Raw genomic sequence first — 14,013 nt, 5'->3', positions numbered from 1 at the left:
CTTATATCAAGTCTTTGGTAAAGTTTCATAGAGTTGCTCTGTCAAGTTCACTAAAGAGACTTAGTCTAATGCATACTTCTTTTTAAACACAAATATTCCAGTATTTTTATTAACACACCTAAAAGGTTATTATGGTAAGAGATTTCTTACTCGACCTTTCCTTTATACAAGTGAGTACCACAATTTCACATTTTCACATCACATACTTTTAGAATATATTACATTCAATATATTCTTCGGCTCATTTTTTCTAAGTTGAGTACTTCTTGTATACAACTAATTTTTTGATTAGGATCTTCCTACATATTGGATTTTATTGCTGCTGTTGGGAGGTTATTCCTTGAAACACGTCTACAACATTTTTACGAAATTTACAATAAATAAAACTGGTATATTTTTTGTATTATTAAGACTGACACACAAATTAACTGTATTTTTCTCGATTTTAATTGAAACAAATCAATACATATTGCTAAGTTAACAAAGACAAATTTTAATTCAAATATTTAAAAGTATATATAGATTTAAGCACGGATTATGATTCACTTTCACAATGAACTCAACGATAATAACACTCTGTATTATGGCTGGAAGTGTCTCAAATATCTGAAAAGAAATAAATGCAATATGTCATAATTTAAATAAATTGTGAAATTAATATATAAAAAAGAATATCATTTATGAATTGAAAAAAAAACCTAATAACGAAAATAACGAAATCCTCTTTTAAATGATAAAAAACAAATGTGAGGTCCACTGTTTGATGAAACAATTCGAAAATTAATTAATAGCGTTGACCTACATTCCAATAACTCGCATATATAAACCATTATATTTATGTTATATTATATTATCGGAATAAACTGTTTAACTCTGGTTTATCAGAAGATGAGGTATTGAAAAAAAATAAACTCTATTTTATTGGAGCATGGGGAGAATTCATAATTAAAAGTCTCTTTAGGGGACAGAGTTCACAATGTCTTATGTTTAGCTATGAGATGGCACTGTACAGTGTATTTATAAACTGTTATGTAAAAACTATAGTAACAATATGTATATGTATTTATTTACAAGCTTGGTCAATGATCACAGCATTTAAATATACTGTGATATTTGATGCATTGCCCTGTGTAATTGAAGTGGAAAATTTGTTCTGTCACATAAAGCATAACTAATCTGACCCTTGTAAGTCAAAGCTTTATTAAGAAATTCCTGCCAAATTAAGAACACTGGTATTTTCTCATGGTGAATGTATGGTTAGGTTCATTGTCAGAGGATTATTACTCCTACATTTTTTGCACATACATTTGTATACATGTACTTTCGTAATTGAAAACTTAATATTGAGTATTAAATAGAACAAAACATGACCTAAATAGCTATGTTTATTTAGATATCTGTAGATGTGTAAACATAAAGATAAGGAAGATACAGGTTCATGTTTGGCACCTTGTACCGAATTTAGGACTGTGCCACGGTCTGGCAGCGACATATTAAAAATTGCTTATCGATAAAATATTTTCCAGGCAGCAGTTATGCTACATGTAAATCTCAAACTCCATCTTTTGTATACAGTATTGGAAATTTTTAAATTGGAGTATTCTTGAAGTGAAAAGTCTGGGAAAGTCTGAGCTTTGAGAATGTTTGATTATTGGATTGGTTTTCTTTAAACAAGAAACTCATTGTAAGAGTAACATTATAGTTATAGACAAACTTTCATACACCTTTTCAGCTTGTGTAAGGATTTCAATTTTTAAAAAATTATTTCATTAAAATGTTGTGTCAGAGGGTATTTAGTATGCTGTTTTTTTTAACATCTCCCTACATGATATACATATATGAATGCAGGACCATGTGTATTTTCAGGTTCTTTAAATTAAGTTGTCCATGCATCTCTAAGGGAAACTTTAATATGATTGAGGTACACCTAAAAATGTAGGACAGAAGTTCAACTTTAATTCAAAAGTGAAAGGTCCTGGACTTTTTTCATTCCAAATGAAAGGTCTAATCAGAAGAAAATACATGTACATGTAGAAGGTCCATAATGGTAGTAAATGTAAAGTATAGTACATGTAGGTCCACACTCTGCACCTAAGTCCATTTACTTAAATGTATGTACATGTATACGTACATGTTTCACTGGTCCTGCATCAGATGTTGAAGGCCCTGGTCCTTGGACTAGTGCTAGGGATCAACGCTTATTTGAACTAATGGGGGGTGGAAGAAAAACGATAAAACATTCTCAGTACATGTGTATAAAGTCAGGTTCCATAAACAACTTTTGTGTACATGCAAGTGCTTGAATAGTTTCCATGATACAGTATTTACCAATGTGCATTTTGTATATGTATATGTATATATAAAACATATCCTATTTCAAGTCATTATATATTGTAAGTGCCTTAAGTATGTTAACTGAAACACACACATTTATTTCACCAGTAAAAACTCATTTCGATATTTATCTTCTACAGGTACGAAAACTGGAACAGAACAGTCATCATTTGAGTTCCTGAGACGAGAGTTGCCCTTACGCTTGGCCAATATTATGATGAAAATGAACCAACTCCCTGATGTATTGCTTAAAGTTCCATCAGTAAAATGGTCAGCGACTGGTATGTTTACACTGTTGCCTAGATTTATTATGTACACGTATTTGTACACATGTACATATAGTAAAATACAAATTGTAGTTGTACAATGTACTAAGAAAGTTGAGAAGTCTAGCCATATTTTCCCCATGACTTTGAATGGCACATACAAGAGTGTATACAGTGCTTTACTGACTAGGAGTTACATTAAGTGGTGGTCTGTGGACGGAGACCCTTATTTACCCAGGTCCAGGTCTTACAACTAGATTCATTGACACTTTGAGAACTTATAATTCTCCTCAAATACAAAATGTACACCATTGATTTGAGTTTTGAATATGTCAAGGACATTCTACTCTTAAAATTAAGTTTGGACACCTGCTGATATACAAATGTACATGTATCTCTTATTTACAGTACTATGATTATAAACATTGAATATAATCTCTATCAATACATACAGTTGTATTTTACCCAGGGAACAAGGAGCTTAGAGAACATTTGTTAAATAGATATACATGTATTAGTAATAACATACATGTAAACTATTGCAATGCAGAGCAGTATCTGTTCAGCAGTGAACCCTGTCTAAACCAAACACTGAATAAACCAGAAACACGTTCAGAGCAGATTGATTCCTTTTACAATCTCCTCACATCAGTTTTAATGCATTTTAAACATTTATAAACCCAAATCTTTCCTGACATACAGATCAGTTTGGTTTGGTTTAGGTTTTTTTTTTATCTCGACCCAACGTGTAAGTCATTTTATCTGTAAACTGAAAATTAAAAAAAATGTTACCTCCATTTAAAAATTGAAGTACACTTCAGCTAACTTAAACGTGTTCTTGCATTGAGTAATTCGGATGATTTATGTAATGTTCACGAACAAATAACTTAAAATAAAAATGTGTATACCTACCAACCATATTAAGGTTGATAATGTAATTGTAAACCGGTATATTATTTTCTATGACCATTATAGATTCATTGCATTTCAAGAAGACTACGAATGTTTGTGAGGTTTGCAGTGTTCTAGGAATTTTCACAGAAAAGTTCCACATGAAAATCGGCTTTCTATGTATCAAGATCTGCATTTTAAGCTTAAAATATTATATTAAAAAAAATCTTTAATTTCTACTTTCCATGAGAAAGTAGCAGTTGAAATATAACTTTCCCCGAGGCAAATGTCACTTGCCTTGGTTGACGGGAAAGAGGAACGCCTTTGTAGAATACATAGGCCTACCTGATAATTCACAAAAATGTGCTTTGATAATTGTACTGATGAAAGGTTATGTCATTTTCTCATCCATTGCTACTCTGGCCTCAACCTAAGAATAATTACCCTCAGTGTGACTGATAATGGAAAACATTGTATTGACACTATTGTCTTGAAGAGTTTTAAGTACATACTGATACATGTACTTCTCTGAATTTGTCATTTTATTGATGTATACAAAATGTACATGGTCATGTACATGTAGTAAGGTTAACAACGTAATACATGTATTGGAACAACTTGATGTATCTGAATCATGTTTCCCTCACTATGATTTTGTTTTGTCTGTCTGTCTGTCCGTCTGTCTGTTTCACAGTTGTCATTCTATTTCACTTCACTGAAACGACTCAACTGAATTTTATGAAACTTGGTAGGCAACAAGGACACCATATGTGCATTAGTTGGTTATATTAACAGGAAATGTTGAATTAATGGGAAGGTGGGAGACATTTTTATACCAATGTGAATGAGAATGGGGTATACTGTTTTACCTGTGTTTCAGGCAAGAATGAGTTTTTATTTTGTGTTCATATTAATGGAAAATGAATTTTGTATTTCAGGTATAAGATGGATTTTAGTGTGAATTTAAGTTTTGAAAATGAAGATGTCAAAGATCAAGATACACTCTCTTCGTAGGTATTCATATATGTAGCTATGTCTTGAGGTTAAACTTGTATGTACATGTACATTATAATGTTCAGGCTTGTGTTCATTTCATCACTGTGTGGACCTGCAATTTTTTTGTTGACTTTTTGATGAAAAATATACATGAAACAGAATTCTTGTGTACAGTTGTTTACATGTAGCACAGAATTTGAAACCTACATGTAATTTAGATATTTTAAAGTTTGAAATTAAGATTGCATGTACATTTGTATTTCATGTGTTTTCTGATTCTTAATGTCAATTACGATGTGTTCATATCATTTTGTACGAAATTGTTTTCATTTTATTGTTTTATTTTACACATAGATGCCTTCTTTGGAGTATTGTACATGTAGTTCATTGATTAGTTTTGTCCAATTACACGTTCTAAAAGAAGCATATTTGCCTATTCTACATTTCTTTAAAGAATTCTCAATTACATATATAAAAAATAGCTTTTAATTTGTTAGTTATTGAAATAACTCGGTCCATGCATTGCTGACACGGCTGAAGTGCATATTTCAAATAACCAATCCCTATCATTACACGTTCTAAAAGAAGCATATTTGCCTATTCTACATTTCTTTAAAGAATTCTCAATTACATATATAAAAAATAGCTTTTAATTTGTTAGTTATTGAAATAACTCGGTCCATGCATTGCTGACACGGCTGAAGTGCATATTTCAAATAACCAATCCCTATCATTACACGTTCTAAAAGAAGCATATTTGCCTATTCTACATTTCTTTAAAGAATTCTCAATTATATAAAAAAATAGCTTTTAATTTGTTAGTTATTGAAATAACTTGGTCCATGCATTGCTGCCACGGCTGAAGTGCATATTTCAAATAACCAATCCATATCATTGATTAGTCATTGAGCAGTATTTGCAAAATATATTATAATTGCAAAATTAATCTTATTCCTATATCCATATACACAATATTACCAAGTTTGTTCGAAAGTTTTATTCAGTTAACACATGTGGTTTGTTTACACAGCAGTGATGGATCCAGGGGGCTTTCGGGAGTTGTCACCCCCCTTTTTATTGGAAAGTTTGTCATTTCAATACATAAAATTGACAAAAAATGGCAAAAAATGTCCTAGCACCCCCTATTGATGAGGAACCCGTCCTTGCAAAGTGTCCAGATCAGCCCTGCATAGTCAAAATAATAAAAAAGCATACATGAACATAATGTAAATGTCTGGTTTTAAGGACATTTCCACTTTATTGGGTCTGAATATATGGTATCTACTTTTCGATAAACCTACACAGTTTACGACTGTCGCCTTTGTATTGTATGTCAGAAGACAGTGTTTAATTTAAAAAAAGAGCATATTATTTTATTTGACCTTGAAGTAAAATGCATTTTGGAAGCAAGAAAGTTCTTTAAGCAGATAATAATGGTTTTAGAACTTATAAGAACTTTCTGATTATAGTTAGATAGATTTTAAGGTTAAGTTAAAACAGGTTTCATAGTATAAGAACTTTCTGACAGTGTTTAATTAAAACAAAATAACGTAGGTAGGAAAAGTTAAGGGCAGGCATGAAGAAAAAAATAAGAAAAAATAGGGAAGGTATTGTAGCAGGAAAGAAACATATTATTTTTTTTTGGCCTTGAAGTGAATAGTATTTGGGAAGCGACAAAGTTTTTTAAGGCAGATTATAATGGTTTAGAACTTTCTGATTATAGTTAGATAGATTTTAGAGTTAAGTTAAAACAGGTTTCATAGTTTGAATACTGCTTCCCTAATCTTAAAATGTAATGAATGGGTTCAATGTCCAATACTTTGTTATGATTACATAGTAGAAGACGTCCTTCTTTAACCATTGAATAATTCATTTGTATTATTTTAAAATTTTAAAAACTGATACAGTGATCTGAGCTTTTCACTTTGAAAATCTGTCAACACCTAATTTATTCCTCTCTAACTTCACCAGTTACATGGGCTTCTCATAGTGTTATTACTTACATGTATATGTACCGGTACAGTGTGAATGAGTACAGTTGAGCAAGCTAGTATTGTAAATGTATTAGGACAAAGGCTTTTTTATGTTGAACTCCTTCAAATATATGCAAGTTTCTGAAAAAGTCTTTTTGTAGAGTCATGTCTGTGTACTAGTGACATCCTATTGTGTGTAGGATCTTGGCTTAAAACCAAATAGGTTATTATAGAGACAAAGATCAATTATATAAGTGGATTTTGATATTAAGTTTTTTAACAAGTTTCGCTTACATTTTGATGATATGTTGTAGCATTTATGTAACGAAGGATATTCTTTGTCTAGGAGATACATGTATGTATTTTTGTCTTTGTCTAGGAGATATGTTATTTTTGTCCTGACTGTCCATCCATTCATCTGTCTGTCTGTCTGATTGTGTTCCATTGTCTAGCTTCTGTGTTATTTAGATATATATATAGAAATGAAATCTTCCACATTCACTTAGTAAAATGTTTACATTTAGATGTAAAACTGTACAAAGTTTTCATCGCTCTTATTTTTTTTATATTCCACAGTTAAGAGACATCTTTTTGATTTATTATACGGATACTGTTACATGTACTTTTTTTTAACATTGTAGGTTTGCAGATACTCTATTCAAGATTAGAAATCGTCATGCCAATGTTGTAGAAACTATGGCTCAGGTATGTGACAATATTCCACTTGTTCTTGGTCTTTTTTTGTAGAATTTTCTTCTGTGTCAATCATGATGGATCCCCAGTCATGCTAATGCATTTTTGTATTGGGTGATTTATGTCATATTCATTTTATTGAGGGCTCCCGATCTTTGATACAGTTTTATTTTCAGGGTATCAATACAGGGCGTCATCTAGACATCCGTGACTAGGAGAAATCTTGTAATTAAATTCTGTTGAAAAGTTTTGTCCACTAAATATATAACAAAAACTCCTCCTTGTCAAAGACAACAAGTGAGCACAAACAAGGAAAAGGTTTGTTCATTTCCCCTCTAGTTAAGGCCCTGGTATTATATTATATTCATTCATTAGCCCATTGCTACACATGTAAAAGAAAAAAACAAAGTACATGTTTCAAAAAGTATCAAATATGGAAATAAAATCCTAACATATTACAACGTTTGTAGTTAGTTTAGGGGCTTGGATAATTAATGACCTAAATGTCCAGATTGTCATGAAACTTGTAGGAGGTTATGACAAGAATATTAGACATCTTCAGTCCCCTATTTTCAACAGAAATTTGGTTTGTTTTGCATCATTGTTTAAAAAACAACGGTCACTATTTGATTTAAATATTGAAGAGGAGATGGGGATATTGGTTTTATGGGGATGGGAATCGGTGGCTGAAGGGATGGGCCGAGTGGTGATTGAACTGGTAGGGAACGTTGGTGGAGGGGATGGGGAATGGTGGTTGAAGGAGAAGGGGACAGTGGTAGAGGGGATGGGAATCCGTGGTTGAGGGGTTGGGAAAATACTGGAAGCAGGTTGGGAACAATAACCGGGGGTAAAATGAAAGGTATCGTGAAGCTGTGGTCAGGAGAGTGGGAGGTGGTAGTCTAGTGGGAGGGAATCGGGGATGAAATACTGCTCTGTCCGCTCCTTCTGATATTATAGGAAGATTGATAAAAAACGAATAGGTAGTTTAACTAGAGAAAGACTTTGCAACATGAATTACCTTTTAATCTTTCAGGGTGTTATGGAGTTGAAGGACAGACAAGGAGATGAAAATCACGAGAATATGGACACTTTGCAATATTTCTTAAACAGATTCTTTACCAGTAGAATTAGTATACGCATGCTGATTAACCAACATGGTTTGTATATAGGTTTTCTCCTTCAATCAGAAAGATTCGTTGATTATTTCCTGTATAACTAATCTCATACAAAACTAAATTATGGTGTATTATTGGATCAAATTGATGAATTTTCAAGATGGCCATGGAAAACAAAATTCTTTGGGTAGAATTTCCTGAGATATCGAGAACCAGTGCTTATTGAAGTAAATATCTACTGATGAAATGCACTTGCCAACTAAACATGGAGTGTTTTACCATTATGATGCCAATGTGTTTAAAAATTAAAATACAGCTTAATTTTTAATGGAATATCAAAGATTCTCAAGATTATCAAGATGCCCTGGCCCCCGTGCCACTAAACTTAAGAAATAAAAAAGTCTGAGAATATTTTAAACTTCAATGCGTGGTAAAATAATCAAAGTCATGGAAATTGATAACATAACAAACAGTTAATAATTTTCTCAATCGTTCATTTTTTTTTATTTTCTCAGACCAAATAACAATGGTATAGGGAAAAGACTTCAAAGTATTTTTTTAAAGTTATGTTGTGCTGGAGCCTAATAAAGTAAAGTACATGTACAAGCACAATAAATTTAAGTGGCAGGCCTTGTAAGAATCAGGCAGTAGGCGAAACATAGTATGAAAAACACCATTATTTTGACTACTTGCACCATCAGAAACAATGAAAGCAAACAAGATTTTCTATATTATACTGGACCTTTTCAAATAGAGAAAGTATCTTTGAGTGATAATACAGTGTCAGATCGGTGGGATTTTGACATGCATTTCTGATTTTTCCCATTTTGCCTGATTCTTACAAATACTTACACTTGAAAGGTAGAAACAATCATTGACAAATATATTTCTTGGTAAATTTAATCAATGACTCATGCCATGTATGACTCAAACATTTTTTTTAATTTGACTTAACGAGGTTTGTCAGACTGTAATTGCAAACAAAAGTACAAGAATTGTCTGAACATACCTTCATTTGTATTGTTTTGAATAACCAGAAAAACTTCATATTACATGTATAAGTACATATATATCTATTAGAATTTCAACATTCCACAATTTAAGTCATATTTTTGTTGACAATTTTGTACTTTATTGCACCATTATATCTCATCAATGGCAGACAATTTACTTATAAAATAAGCCATTTGAAAATTAAAAAAAACTTTAATAGCCTTCTGATAGGAGAAATAAGTAATGTACCATATGCAAACTAGATTACTTCAATCATCTTGAAAACTTTCATGTAAATGTCACCTACTGTTCTACATCCTAGTCACAAGTGTTCTTTAATCTGAAAATCAGCTGTTACAATAGTTTTGAAATAAACAATTTATACCTGCAATTTAGAAGGTCAAACTAGTTTGAAATGTAGCTACTGTTGAACTTGGCCATTGTAAACAGAAAGATTATGTGGTGTAATATTTGGCTAGAGTTATTTTAAGACACAATAATGCATCACAGTAGTTTAAGTTTATTATATTGGTTAAGCCAGGTATTCCCTATACATACTGTGAAAGTATTATAATTCGTGGGATACTAATTTTCGTGGTTTAAGTGGGTTTGGTTAATCACGAAATTTGGTTCCCAATGAAAAGGAAATAATCCATTTGTTTGTTTGATAGAGGTTCAAATCCACGAATTTAAGAATCCGAAACAGATATTTTTCACCTAAACCACGAAAATTGGTAACCACGAATAAAAGTACATTCACAGTACTTTAAAAAAATAGAATATGAAATCAATTTGGCAGTACACAATAGGGATTAATTATATTTAAATAATTTATACTTATACTTAACGTTTTGTGCTTTTTCATTTCTCGATATAAAATAACATTAGGGTATTGTCCAAGAATGCAGCCTTTGTTGGTACTATTGGGAAAACTTTGCATTGCAAAGTTTCGTATTTTACTGTGTCCCTAATCCTCACACACATACAGGCTGTAATTTTCAATGACACCCTAGTATTGTTTATAAATTGTTTTTGAAATACAGCACCTTTATTTCTATTTTCAGCATTATTATATAGTTCACAATTAACCAATCATCCAAGACATATAGGTTGCATAGATCCTAGATGTGATGTTTTAGAAGTTGTTAATGGTAAGTTATAGAAGCCACATTAGGTGGAGACTCTCACAAAATGAATGAAAAAAATAGAACCTCTCACATAAAAATGTTAGATTTGTGGGGTGCTTTTGATTAAATTACTATATTTTCAGTTCAAAATACTTTAAATTGAGTTTTTACATAAAAAATTGCTGTTACGTAAAAATCTTCCACATACTCCCACATGTGACTGTGTCATTTGGGGAAAGTCTCCTACATGAATGTTCCGAAGGTTTACAAGTAAGAGGAAACAGAAAAAAGATGGCAATATGAAATACTTGTGTACCTTGTAAATAAGGCAATAGAAAGAGGTCAAACAACCAGAAAAACAAAGAAAAGAAAACACAACCAAATGCAGTCTATAGGGATGAAACAGGAAAACTATCACACTTTCCAATTCTGCCTTTCACTGTCCCTTGAAATGGGCATCACACTATTTATACCTAAATATATCAAGATACATGCATGTAGTTTTTCGTCATCTTTTGATCTAGGTATCATTTTCTATGTTTTTTGGTAAAGACGGCTTAAGAACTAAGAAATTATATTTGTTGGCGTTACTAGAAATTTTTGTTACTTGTATAATAGTTCTGAGATCCAAGAAACATAATATTTATGCGTTTTAATTTATATTACAGATGCTTATGCCAATGCCAGATTCTTATGTGAGCAGTATTACCTTACCTCTACAAAACTTGAGATCCATTCTCATAATTGTAAGTTATACCAAAAAGAAAAAAAAGAAAAAGATTACGGAACTTCTAAAAGCGACATAACATCGCATTTCTTTTTTTTTAGACTTTTATCATGTGCTTATCTGTGCATGGTACAATTACACAGGAACTAACATCATATTTGCCAAGAAAGTTATTTATTTATTTCATGGAACTTTTACCTTACAAAGTTGCTACTTTATAATAAAAAATTCCATTTATAACAAATTTATCAGCGATATTTTTACTTCTTCATATATAAATATGTATATACATGTAGATTTTCCTTACCTAATGAGTCTTATTATTCATTTCTACACTCAAAGTTTAGAATACTAATGTTAGAACTTTAGTCACAAATAAGTGAGAAATTTCCTTTTCGTTGGGAACTAAATTTCATGGTTTAGTTGAGATCAGCCTGTAGGAATATATTGTTTCCTACATGAAATTTGATGAAAATTGGGAAAATGTAGAATATGGGGAAATTCTTCATAGAAATGAAGTCAACGGCATTTGTAATATATAATAATTCAGTGTTATAATGTGTAACATTTTGATCATTATTTAGAGTCAATACAGGTAAAACAGTTAAAAATACATTTTATAATTACTGCTGTAGTCATTATAAAGTGAAAATTTTCATTTTAATCTACAAAGGAAAAAAAATGAAAACATGCATTAAAAAGATATTCGCAAAAAAAAACTTACATAAAAGCAACAATCTCAAAATACAAAATTTTCATTTAACTAAATAACCTTTTTTTCTTTTATTACAGTACATGTAGCAGAAAACAATATCAACATTGTGTATGTTCCTTCACATTTATATCGTATGTTGTTTGAACTGTTCAAGGTAAGAGACAATACTGAAAACCCTATATTTTATTGATTATTTATAGTATGGCAGATAATTGTTTTAGGACTCCTTTTTTTTACTGAACGTTTTCTCTTTGTTTTTTTATTTAATTCTTATCTTCTTTCTTAAAGTGAACTGACAGCCTGTTGTTGAAATGTCAATTTCTGAACAAAGAAAGACAACTCTTGATACAAAAACATCTTTCTGTATTGACTTGTAATGAAATGGATTTGGAAACTCAAAAATGATACATTTAATGGTGGGAAATATTTCATCATTGCGCCAGTTCATCTGATTTTGATAATTGACACATGTATACTATTTGTGCAAAATGTTTGACTATTTCAGAGCTTTAAGAGCTGTGGTAGAAAACTTTCCAGTTTATAGCACTTTACCTAAACTGACGATTAAGGTTGGTGCATAAAGAAATATTTTATATCTCTGTTGCATTGATATCTGTTCTCATTACAAATAACTTCATTGAATTGATATCTGTTCTCATAACAAATGACATCATTGCTTATATATCTGTTCGCATAACAAATGGCTTTGTTGCATTGATATCTGTTCTCATAACAAATGGCTTTGTTGCATCGATATCTGTTCTCATTACAAATGGATCCGTTGGATTGATATCTCAATTAATAATTTTTCATTATATGTAGTTATGATTTTGTTCTCAAAATTACAAAAATTAAAATCATTCACATATTTAACTTAAACAAAAGTATTACAGTTATAGATGCAGTAACTTCGCTGTAGTATATACATTGGTATAGAAATCTGAAAGAGTAATCAAGGGAACTAAGGTTATAGCGGTAATCAAAAGAATGTAATCCAGAGACAAAGACCAGACATGGAAAACAGACAAACACAACAAAGAACATAAAGTAACTAACATCATACATATAAAGTAACAAAAGTAAATGAGCAACTCTGAACAAATTAAGTGGTATTTTTCATGGTTGAGTATATTTCTATGATAACAGGCTGGATAGGGTTATGGTCTACCATTGTCACGACTGTATGCCCAAAATTTCCAGGGAGATTTAGTTATATCTTCAATGGATGGTTATGGAACAGATGCTTTCTATATATTCAAAGGTATTTTTTAACATTAGTAATACTGATCATTAAGAACTTAAAAAATGACTATATTACCACACTTGAGAAACTTACTTGCTGATCATTTGCATTTGTAATGGAATAAATAATGTTCATTGGACAGTAATTCTGTCACAAAAGTCAGTTTGTGTACATATACTCATACAGTGTTGCTATCATTAAATCTATACCAAAAAGATTTTAGGTTTAGAAGATGATTTTACCCATACCCTTTTACCCTTAGAATTTATATCAGGAATTCATTACAGAAAGCCACTATCTAGTTAGGTTTATATTTACCCTCCCATACAATTTTCCTTGAACAGTCTTAAGTACCAGTTTATTTAAGATTCAGACACTGCCTGTGGTATATATGATGTAGGAAAAAAAAACACTGAATGAGTTGCCTTTTACACACTCCATATTTTTATGTAACTATAATCCTTTCTGCTGACAGATCTGTATTTTGAGAAGAAACCCAAAACCACATGTTCATCTCCCACTTAAAATCAACCGAAACAAAAATGATAACTCTTGTAAAGTGCGATTTTCATGTACAATCTCTGTAATTGTAATCCCCAATGTGTAACATACTGAATGACTAATGAATTCTAAATAAGGAATAAAAGTTTTTTTTGTGGGTTTTTTGACATGCATGAATCACTCCTGTCTGATGTTTATTAAGACTGGTATTTAAATAAAAAGGTTAGTCTCTATTGAGATTCCAATGATCAGTTTTAATAATAACTCATATACCGGTGCACCTGGTTCATGCTCCCATTTTTAGTGGAATTCGAGTTGCTTATTTACTTTTGTTACTTTTTGCATATTATTTTTGTTATTTTATGTTCTTTGTTGTGTATGTCAGTTTTCCATGTGTGATCTTTGTCCCTGGATTACATTCTTTTCATTTTCGCAAGAA

The 14,013-nt window shown here is 31.2% G+C and overlaps 1 protein-coding gene across 1 annotated transcript; it reads left to right on the top strand.

Annotated features, from left to right (window-relative positions):
* The first annotated feature begins 888 nt into the window (after positions 1-888).
* LOC148612148 (pyruvate dehydrogenase (acetyl-transferring) kinase isozyme 2, mitochondrial-like) lies at positions 889-12,315 on the top strand. Its single transcript, XM_088595361.1, has 8 exons — positions 889-893; positions 2,443-2,604; positions 4,430-4,501; positions 7,102-7,165; positions 8,187-8,310; positions 10,326-10,412; positions 11,057-11,134; positions 11,908-12,315. Exons 1-8 carry the CDS (start codon positions 889-891, stop codon positions 12,018-12,020), a joined length of 705 nt encoding a protein of 234 aa, XP_088451487.1. The 3' UTR covers positions 12,021-12,315.
* The last annotated feature ends 1,698 nt before the right edge of the window (positions 12,316-14,013 follow it).

Source organism: Perna viridis, chromosome 7, assembly GCF_037379345.1.
Source record: "Perna viridis isolate PV_CMFRI_1.1 ecotype Kerala chromosome 7, ASM3737934v1, whole genome shotgun sequence".
Lineage (NCBI taxonomy): Eukaryota > Metazoa > Mollusca > Bivalvia > Mytilida > Mytilidae > Perna > Perna viridis.
This window is presented reverse-complemented; position numbering and strand designations above follow the sequence as displayed.

Bases quoted from the DNA above. Each gene is read 5' to 3' on its own strand.
- LOC148612148 (XM_088595361.1), top strand. The intron at 2,605-4,429 runs GTCAGCGACTGG...TTTGTATTTCAG, and splicing joins AAAGTTCCATCAGTAAAATG to GTATAAGATGGATTTTAGTG. The intron at 8,311-10,325 runs GTTTGTATATAG...TTCTATTTTCAG, and splicing joins CATGCTGATTAACCAACATG to CATTATTATATAGTTCACAA.